This window comes from Cucurbita pepo, chromosome 11 (genome assembly GCF_057944985.1).
Source record: "Cucurbita pepo subsp. pepo isolate OVF chromosome 11, ASM5794498v1, whole genome shotgun sequence".
Taxonomy (NCBI): Eukaryota; Viridiplantae; Streptophyta; class Magnoliopsida; order Cucurbitales; family Cucurbitaceae; genus Cucurbita; species Cucurbita pepo.
In genome coordinates this window covers 15,584,544-15,595,431 of record NC_141808.1, presented here as the reverse complement: position 1 = coordinate 15,595,431, position 10,888 = coordinate 15,584,544, and the positions used below count along the sequence as shown (strand labels likewise).

General features: G+C 36.9%; 2 protein-coding genes across 2 annotated transcripts; one reads left to right on the top strand and one right to left on the bottom strand.

Annotated features, from left to right (window-relative positions):
* Positions 1-117: 117 nt before the first annotated feature.
* LOC111805573 (putative linoleate 9S-lipoxygenase 5) lies at positions 118-7,237 on the top strand. Its single transcript, XM_087128737.1, has 9 exons — positions 118-317; positions 1,182-1,474; positions 4,381-4,621; positions 4,714-5,052; positions 5,135-5,220; positions 5,328-5,435; positions 5,540-5,844; positions 5,930-6,193; positions 6,322-7,237. The coding sequence occupies exons 1-9, from the start codon at positions 158-160 to the stop codon at positions 7,073-7,075; spliced, it is 2,550 nt and encodes an 849-aa protein (XP_086984863.1). The 5' UTR covers positions 118-157; the 3' UTR covers positions 7,076-7,237.
* A 461-nt stretch (positions 7,238-7,698) lies between these two features.
* On the bottom strand, positions 7,699-10,551 carry LOC111805572 (linoleate 9S-lipoxygenase 6-like). Its single transcript, XM_087128683.1, has 7 exons — positions 10,350-10,551; positions 10,106-10,231; positions 9,542-9,627; positions 9,346-9,453; positions 8,956-9,260; positions 8,603-8,866; positions 7,699-8,521 (listed from the first exon to the last, which is right to left on the bottom strand). Exons 1-7 carry the CDS (start codon positions 10,549-10,551, stop codon positions 7,759-7,761), a joined length of 1,854 nt encoding a protein of 617 aa, XP_086984809.1. The 3' UTR covers positions 7,699-7,758.
* Between the last annotated feature and the right edge of the window lie 337 nt (positions 10,552-10,888).

The window sequence follows — 10,888 nt, the reverse complement described above, 5'->3', positions numbered from 1 at the left end:
AATAAGTGGTTGAATCGGGTCGGGTCGGGTCGGGTCGGGTGTTGAAACGGGTACAGGTCCATTAAGTTGCCCGGCTGTGTGGGTATAAAAGGGTGTTTTTAGTTCTTACCTTCTTAAACTTCTTGAGTTTTCTGAAAAAGGAAAGAGAGAGTAAAAAATGTTGTCCAAAGAGAAGAAGATCAAAGGCGAAGTGGTTTTGATGAAAAGCAATGTTTTGGACTTCAACGATTTTAATGCTTCTTTTCTCGATCGTCTTCACGAATTTCTTGGCCAACGAGTTTCTCTCCAACTTGTTAGTGTTGTTCATGGCGATCACAGTAAGTTTTCTCTCTCTTCTTTCATCAATATAATCTCTCTCTTTCTCTCTCTCGGTCTTTGTTCTCGAGAGATTCTTCAAGGAGAGGCCAAACGATGTTACTGACGGTTTTTATACTGTCTAGGAATTTTGATTTAATTGCATGTCCCGAGAATCAGGGTTAGGACGACAAATCACAATTTTTCAAAACAAGTCCTGTGACAATGTCTTAGTTTCTTAATTTCTCTCGTAGATTCAATTATAGGTCAAATGTCAGCTAGGATGCTTTGCTTGAATAATTTCTCCGTCTTTTTGTTTAAGTTTATACGACCTTTTTAGCAAGATTCTCTAAGAATATATTAGTGGGTATGAAAACGTAGCGTGAGATTGAATTTTAATGAAAAAAAAAAAAGAAAACTAATACTTCAATTATAAGTTTTGCTTTTTATCTTAAAAGCATACTTTTGCTTTATAATTATTTCGTTAAATTTTCTAAAAAAATTCTATGTACTTAAAAATAATTTTTTTTTTATATAGCTTAAATATTATTTTATTAAATATATATTATATAAAACCACATTTTAATTATTATTGCTAATTTTTTAACAAATTATATTATGAAAATTTAGAGATCTAAAAAAGGTTTAAATAATAATAATAAAATAGACATTATTTCTAAATACTATTATTTATTTTATTTCTTAAAATAACTTTATGCATAAATAATTTAAAATAAAAAATAAACCAATAATTTTTTTCTCCTTAAAAGGGAAAAAAATAGTCAACATTATTATTTACAGAAAATAAGGTTTAATTTGGTTGAATTATTATCATTTTTTCAAAAAATTATTCTTATAATTGATTTTTTTTTTCTTCTTTTTGGAAGGCAATGGGTCGAGGGGTATATTGGGAAAAACAGCTTATTTGGAGGATTGGATCACTACAATAACTCCATTAACGGCTGGGGAAGCTACCTTCAATGTTACATTTGATTGGGATGAAGAAGAGATGGGAATTCCTGGTGCTTTCTTCATTACAAATCATCATCATACCGAATTCTATCTTAAATCTCTAACACTTCGACACGTTCCCGGCTATGGAAGAATCTATTTCCTTTGTAATTCTTGGGTTTACCCTTTTCGTACCAGCAAAAAAGATCGGGTTTTCTTCGTCAACCAGGTTCGGGTCCTTTTCTCTTCCTACTAGATATTGTAATGCGTTGGAATTAGAATATGTTTTTTTTTTTTTTTCTATTCTCGTTCCTTGATTCCCGTTTTGTATAAGTAAGCGAGCCCAAAGTTTAAAAAATTACGATACCTACGATTAAGATCGATTGAAATAGTAAAATAACTTAAAGGCTAAGCTTCTATGACCAACGCTATGTGTTCATGTTTCTGTGTTTTGAAAATTAGGTTATGTGTAAATCGAGTTAGGGATTATACTGAGTTTTTATTTATTTACTAATTTTTTTTATTTTTGATATTAGTCTCGTGTTTACTATTACCACTGTTCTTAAATTTTGAATTTTATGTCTATTAGTTTTTGAACTTTCAATTGTATCTAATATGTTATGTGAGATTCTACATCGGTTGGAGAGGAGAATGAAACATTTTTTATAAGGGTGTGAAAACCTATCCCTAACAGACATGTTTTAAAGCCGTGAGGATGACAACGATATGTAACGGGCCAAAACAGACAATATCTATTAGCGGTGGGCTTGGACGGTAACACGCCAAGGGAATGGATTGTTTATAAGGGTGTGAAAACCTATCCCTAATAGACGTGTTTTAAAGCCGTGAGGTTGACAACGATATGTAACGGGCCAAAACATACAATATCTATTGGCGGTGGGCTTGGACTATAACACACCAAGGGGGTGGATTGTTTATAAGGGTGTGAAAACCTATCCCTAACAGACGTGTTTTAAAGCCGTGAGGTTGACAACGATATGTAACGGGCCAAAACGGACAATATCTATTAGCGGTGGGCTTGGACTGTAACACACCAAGGAGGTGGATTGTTTATAAGGGTGTGAAAACCTATCCCTAACAGACGTGTTTTAAAGCCGTGAGGTTGACAACGATATGTAACGGGCCAAAACGGACAATATCTATTAGCGGTAGGCTTGGACTATAACACGCCAAGGGTGTGGATTGTTTATAAGGGTGTGAAAACCTATTCCTAACAGACGTGTTTTAAAGCCGTGAGGTTGACAACGATATGTAACGGGCCAAAACGGACAATATCTATTAGCGGTGGGCTTGGACTATAACACGCCAAGGGGGTGGATTGTTTATAAGGGTGTGAAAACCTATCCCTAACAGACGTGTTTTAAAACCGTGAGGCTGACAACGATATGTAACAGGCCAAAACATACAATATCTATTAGCGGTGGGCTTGGACTGTAACACACCAAGGGGGTGGATTGTTTATAAGGGTGTGAAAACCTATCCCTAACAGACGTGTTTTAAAACCGTGAGGCTGACAACGATATGTAACGGGCCAAAACATACAATATCTATTGGCGGTGGGCTTGGACTGTAACACACCAAGGGGGTGGATTGTTTATAAGGGTGTGAAAACCTATCCCTAACAGACGTGTTTTAAAACCGTGAGGCTGACAACGATATGTAACGGGCCAAAACATACAATATCTATTAGCGGTGGGCTTGGACTGTAACACACCAAGGGGGTGGATTGTTTATAAGGGTGTGAAAATCTATCCCTAACAGACGTGTTTTAAAGCCGTGAGGTTGACAACGATATGTAACGGGCCAAAACGGACAATATCTATTAGCGGTGGGCTTGGATTATAACACGCCAAGGGTGTGGATTGTTTATAAGGGTGTGAAAACCTATCCCTAACAGACGTGTTTTAAAGCCGTGAGGTTGACAACGATATGTAACGGGCCAAAACGGACAATATCTATTAGCGGTGGGCTTGGACTATAACACGCCAAGGGGGTGGATTGTTTATAAGGGTGTGAAAACCTATCCCTAACAGACGTGTTTTAAAACCGTGAGGCTGACAACGATATGTAACAGGCCAAAACATACAATATCTATTAGCGGTGGGCTTGGACTGTAACACACCAAGGGGGTGGATTGTTTATAAGGGTGTGAAAATCTATCCCTAACAGACGTGTTTTAAAGCCGTGAGGTTGACAACGATATGTAACGGGCCAAAACGGACAATATCTATTAGCGGTGGGCTTGGACTATAACACGCCAAGGGGGTGGATTGTTTATAAGGGTGTGAAAACCTATCCCTAACAGACGTGTTTTAAAACCGTGAGGCTGACAACGATATGTAACAGGCCAAAACATACAATATCTATTAGCGGTGGGCTTGGACTGTAACACACCAAGGGGGTGGATTGTTTATAAGGGTGTGAAAATCTATCCCTAACAGACGTGTTTTAAAGCCGTGAGGTTGACAACGATATGTAACGGGCCAAAACGGACAATATCTATTAGCGGGGGGGCTTGGATTATAACACGCCAAGGGTGTGGATTGTTTATAAGGGTGTGAAAACCTATCCCTAACAGACGTGTTTTAAAACCGTGAGGTTGACAACGATATGTAACGGGCCAAAACATATAATATCTATTAGCGGTGGGCTTGGACTGTAACACGCCAAGGGGGTGGATTGTGAGATCCCACATCGGTTGTAGAAAGAAACAAAACATTCTTTATAAGAGTGTGAAAACTTGAGGCTGACGACGATATGTAACAGGGCAAACTAGACATCAGTGAACTTGAACTATTACAAGATTTTAAATTTAGTGACCAATAGGTTAGTGACACATTTGACAGTAATGAGACCCGTACATTATCGGGTTGTATTTATTATAATTATTGAATCAATTTAAAATTCAAATTAATAATTGATCTATTAAGTAATTTTAAAGTAATGGGACCATAGAGTATCGAGTTGTATTGAGTAAAATTTTAAATTAATAATTATTTATCTATTGTTTAAATTTAATTTGAAAAGGCTATTATTTAATTGATGACGTCAAAATTGAAGTTTAAAGGTATAAATAAATGAAAATTTAATTTTGTTTTACCCTAATTGAAACAGACCTATCTTCCAAGCGAAACACCAGAGCCGCTTCGTAAGTTGAGAGAAGACGAGTTGCAGAGCTTGAGAGGAGATGGCAATGGCGAACTCCAAGAATGGGATAGGGTTTATGATTATGCTCTCTATAACGACCTTGCTGATCCAGATAAAGGTTCAGAATACGCTCGTCCCGTCCTTGGCGGCTCGATCAACTATCCTTACCCTCGGAGAGGAAGAACCGGACGACCGCCGACCAAATCTGGCAAGAAAATCAAAATCTCTTCCTAATAGTTTTGTAGATTCAATTTATTGGAAGTGTATCGGAATTGGAATCGATTTTTCTTTTTCTTTCAGATCCGGAAACTGAGAGCAGAATACCACTTGTTCAGAGCTTAAACATTTACGTTCCGAGAGATGAGAGATTTGGTCACGTGAAGTTATCCGATTTTCTTGCTTATGCGTTGAAGACAGTATCGCAGTTTATCAAACCTGGCCTCGAAGAATACTTTGATGCCACTCCGGGTGAGTTCGACAGCTTTCAGGACGTTCTTGATCTCTATGAAGGAGGATTTCGAGTGCCGGATGGTTTGTTTAAGGTTATCAGGGAAAACATTGCGGCTCCGTTGATCAAGGAAATTTTTAGAACTGATGGTGAAGGGCTCTTCAAATTCCCTATGCCTCAAGTGATTAAAGGTATTTGAAGTTTGTAGTCTCTGATAACTTAGGTTCTTGTTAGCTTAAATTTCTGATGATTTAATCAATTTTTTTGTAACAGAGGATAGATCTGCATGGAGGACCGATGAAGAATTTGGTAGAGAAATGCTGGCCGGAGTGAACCCTGTAGTCATTCGTCGTCTCCAAGTAATCTCAGCAATATATAATAACCTCGTTTTTCAAATGTATAAAAATTTGGGATTAAGAAAATCTGAAATGTTTCCCAAATTGAATATTCATACTTTGAATTGCAGGTGTTTCCACCAACGAGCAAGCTTGACCCTGAAGTTTATGGTGATCAAAATAGCAAGATAACTGAAGAACACATAATTCATAACTTGGATGGATTTACGGTAGAAGAGGTGAATTATCATCATTGAGTAAATAATCCCAAGAAAAAACAAGTTTTGATCCTCGGAAGATATTATTTCTGCATTCTCATATCTTGTATAATTTGTTGGCTTAGGCAATCAATAAGAACAGGTTGTTTATATTGGATCACCACGATTCACTGATGCCATACCTTAGACGAATTAATACAACTTCCACAAAGACTTATGCTAGTAGAACCCTACTTTTCCTTAAAGAAGATGGGACTCTGAAGCCATTGGCAATCGAACTGAGCTTGCCAAATCCTCGGGGAGATGAATATGGAGCGGTTAGCAAGGTTTTTGTTCCAGCCGAACAAGGGGTTGGTAGGTCAATCTGGCAACTTGCCAAAGCTTATGCGGCGGTAAATGACTCTGGCTACCATCAACTCATCAGCCATTGGTATTATTCTTCTGTGATATGGACTGAAAATTTGAGTATAGTTCTAGTCATATGGATTCTTGAATTTAACTTCGGTATCTTGTAGGCTGAATACTCATGCTGTAATTGAGCCGTTTGTGATTGCAACGAACAGACAACTAAGTGTTCTTCATCCAGTTTACAAGCTTCTCCATCCCCACTTTCGAGACACCATGAATATAAACGCGCTTGCTAGACAGATACTCATTAATGCAGGTGGCCTTTTAGAAGCAACAGTTTTTCCGTCCAAATATTCCATGGAGATGTCAGCTGTTCTATATAAGGACTGGGTTTTTCTTGAACAAGCGCTCCCTGCAGATCTCATCAAGAGGTAAAATATTCATGGTAGCATTTGTTATCGAGCATTAGTCTGGTTAAGGAAGATTTTCTTTTTCATACAATGTCCTGATACTTTGCAAACTAGTCATATAACTTGCTCAAGATCTTTGGTTCATTTAGAGGAATGGCAATTGAGGATTCAAATTCTCCACATGGAGTTCGTCTCGTAATTGAGGATTATCCATATGCTGTCGATGGACTTGAGATCTGGTCAGCAATCAAGACATGGGTTACAGATTATTGTTCTTACTATTACAAGACTGATGAAACCGTGCGGGATGACTCGGAACTTCAGTCTTGGTGGAAGGAACTTAGGGAGAAAGGTCATGGTGACAAGAAAGATGAACCGTGGTGGCCTAAAATGCAGAATATTTCTGAGTTAATAGACACATGTACTATCATTATATGGATTGCTTCGGCTCTTCATGCTGCAGTGAACTTTGGACAATACCCTTATGCAGGTTATCTTCCCAATCGACCGACTATAAGTCGGAAGTTCATGCCAGAAGAAGGCACTCCCGAGTATAAAGAACTTGAATCAGACCCCGATAAAGCCTTCTTAAGAACAATCACTGCGCAACTACAAACTCTTCTCGGTGTCTCGTTGATAGAGATTTTGTCAAGGCATTCGTCTGATGAGGTCTATCTCGGCCAAAGAGACTCCCCTGAGTGGACTACAGACAAAGTACCACTCGAAGTGTTCGAGAAGTTCGGGAAAAAGTTGGCCGAGATCGAAGAAGCAATAACCAAAAGAAATGAAGATTTGACATTGAAAAACAGAGCTGGACCAGTCCTGATGCCCTACACTTTGCTGTATCCATCTGGTGATGAAGGGCTCTCAGGGAGAGGAATTCCCAACAGCACCTCCATTTAAACCTCTTCTTTGAATAAGGTACACAGAAGTGGCTATTATCATTCACTAAAGTATGGTAAATTATGTTCAATAAAGTGCAGTATGTTCAATAAGTATTTGAAGCAATGATATTTTAGTAAATTATGTTAAAATCAGGAAAGTATGGCGAGATTATGACTCTAACATTTCCTTGCATCCTCGATGATGTGATCTCGTTAGCTACTTGATTTGAACTGCTTCATAGATTGACAACTATCCCTATAAGCCAACACGGATTCTTTTAGCATGGTTTGTCTAGAAAAAGTTACAGATGATATAGTTATGAACTATCAATTCTTTAACTATCAAAGAACGAAGGTGGTATTTTATTGGTATAGTTAGTAACAATAAATTATTTTTAAGCCTTTCTTAGCTATCATATGCTCATAATCACTCTTATTTGGATGGGTATATAAGTAAGGGACTTGTGCCTGAAGTGGACAATTTCATATCATTCTAAAAGTTTCTTATTTCTTCGGTGGTCTTGAGAGTGCTATTCGAAAATCTTTATCTAAAAACATGATCTAAGAAAGAACTATGTTCTTTTAATGGTTCACTGAAACATGAATCAATTTAAACATGAATCAATTTACAAGAACCACAAACGAGAGTAGATGACATAAAACCAAGAACTAAACACAAACCCATAACCAAGCTATAGGTATTCAAATAGAAATACTGTTGGGAATTCCTCGCATTGTAATCCCATCTTTGCTGGTAGGAAGTAGTAAAGTGTACGCCATGCTCATGGGTCGTCCAACACGATTCTTCAACGTGAAGTTTTGGTTTCTTTCCGCTATCATTATTTCAATTTCAGCAAGTCGTTTCTTAAATCTCTCAAATGCATTTAAAGCCTCTTGATCAAAAGTCCAATATAGATCACTTCTTTCCCCTAAATAGGACTCGTCTTGAGAATGCGTAGATAGAAACTGAATCGTTGAGATATTTAAAATATCAACTTCTGGTAGTTCCGAAGTGATTGTTTTCATGAAAACCTTTTCGGGATCAGACTGCAGCTCTAGATACTCAGACGTCCCTTCTTCGGGTAAGAATCTTTTGCTGAGAGACGGCCGGTTGGGAAGGAAACCACCGTAAGGGTATTGTCCAAAGTTAACTGCAGCATGAAGAGCTGAAGAAATCCATATGATAATCGTGCAACTGTTGATTAGTTCTTCAAAACTCTCCATCCTTGGCCACCATGGTTCGTCTTTCTTATCTTCATGGCCTCTTTCTCGAACCTCCTTCCACCATGATTGTAGCTCTTGATCATTACGAATCATGTCATCATTCTCGTAGTAGAGTGAGCAATACTCTAGTACCCATGTCTTGATGGCTGCCCAAATGTCAAGTCCATCAACAGCATATGGATAATCCGCTATTAGTAATCGGAGTCCATGTGGGGCGCTTGAGTCCTCAATAGCAACTCCTCTAAACGTATCACAAACCAAGAAGAACTACATCAATAAACCAAGAAGAGCTTATGATATCATGTTCGATAAAAGTTGTTACCTCTTGATTAGATCAGCAGGGAGTGCTTGTTGAGTGAAATTCCAACTTCGATAAGCAAACGAAGACATCTCCATTGAATATTTAGAGGGATATTGAGTTTTCTCGACAACGCCATTGGCATTAATGAGGTTTGCTCTCGCAAGAGAATTAATCTTCATGGTGTATCGAAAGTGAGGAACAAGCAACTTGTGAATTGGATGAAGAACACTGAGTTGTCTGTTCGTTGCAATCACAAATGACTCAATTACGGCGTGAGTGTTCAACCTGCAAACAAAGTAAGTAAAATTCTAACTTTTTTCTTATGATGAATTGATCAAATTCTAGAGAAAAATCAAGGGATTAGAGAGTTTCACCAATGACTAACGAGCTGGTGGTGCCCAGAGTCATTGACACTAACATAAGCCTTAGCTAGTTGCCAAAGTGCTTCTCCAACCTTGTCTTGATGTGGCAACAATGTTCTACTAATGGCTCCGAGTTCATATCCTTGAGGGTGCGGCAAGCTCAATTCAATTGCCAAAGGCTTCAAAGTCCCATCTTGTTTTAAGAAGAGAACGGTTCTTGTAGCGTAAGTTTTTCTCGAAGTTGCATTTATTCTTTTAAGATACGGAATTACTAAATCATGGTGGTCTAGTATATAGAGCTTGTTCTTCGCAATGGCCTACATAAAAATGAACGTAATAGAATAGTAATCAATGATCGAAACCAAATTTGAACAACAAAAACCCTAATACTAAATCTCTTACCTGATCTATCGTGAGTCCATCTAAACTATTAATTATGTGTTCTTTGGTAATCTTGCTGGTTTGATCACCATAAACATCAGGGTCAAGCTTGCTAGTTGGTGGGAACTCCTGCACGTAATAAGAATAAATATTCGAAAATGAAGTAAATTTAAATAGTTTTATATAAAAATTAGAAAAAAAAAAAATTGACAGTTACTTGGAGACGACGAATGATCATCGGGTTTGCTCCTGCTAACATTTCTCTAGCAAATTCTTCATCGGTCCTCCATCCGAATTGATCACCTGTTTAATTATACCATAACCTTTGTTATCACTTTTAACCCGTTCGGTAAGTACAATTAAACTATTTTGATTCAGAAAGTCTACTTAACATTATTCTTAGAACTAGACGAGATTGGAGTGGAAGTCTAAAATAGTGTCGCAGTGACCTAGATCGAAAATTGGGTCTCGAAGACTGCACCACAATTAAGTATAATAATTTAAACTTACCCTTATTTTTGATTTTTTTTTTTGGAGAGATTGAATCAATAACGTTACGTATTATAGTTCAAAGACTAAATTGTTATTGAACTCTTTTTTGACCCATCATAATTTTCAACTTAAAGACTAAGGTTGAGAGAATGCTACATACCTTTGATCACTTGGGGTAGTGGAAATTTCGATCCTCGAAAGAAGGAACGCGGTCGATAGAGTGCAAAGAAATCTTCGAGGGAGTCGAATCGTTTTGGAGAATTTTCAATTAATGTAGCTTTAATTTTACCTTTAATAAATCGATATGCTGATTTAGCTTGATGAAAAACAAAATCTGATTCCTTCAAATCACTGAATCTTTCATCACTCGGAACGTAAATGTCTTCGATAAAAGGTTCCGTCTCATATCTATCATCTGTCAATTCACAACAAGAATATTAATTAATTAATTTTTTTTTCCGTCGTTATTGTTGTAAATGTATCAACCTTTTATCAATAGAATGGTACTAATATGAAAATAATAAAAAATAAACTTAGGAGATTAAATTGTTTCTTTCCTTTCCGTGAACTCGGCCTCCCCGTTCTTACTCTACGAGGATAAGGATATTCTTTTGACCCTCCAAGAATGGGTCGGTTATTTGTAGAGTTAGAATCTGGATCGCTAATATCATTGTAGACGTCGTAATCATATATGTTTTCCCAGCTTTGGCGTTTCTGTTTACCATCTCCTCTCATTTTCACCAATTCATCTTCTCTATACTTTTGAAGTACTCTCGGTGTTTGATTAGGAAGATATGCCTATAAAAACAACAAAACCAAAACAAATATTCCGTTATAATTGTAACATTTAAAATTAAAGATTATGTTGCAAAATTTCAATTTTTAAAAATTATGTCGGTAGATTGTTTGTTTATAAAATACATTGATTTATTATAACTTTTTTGTTTTACAAATTTTTAATAAAGATTATATTGAAAAAAATGTAAACTTTACCATAACTATTTTTTTTAAAAAAATGATAAATCGGAGAAAATTACTAGAAAATAAAATAGGTGACGAGAATGGGAACACA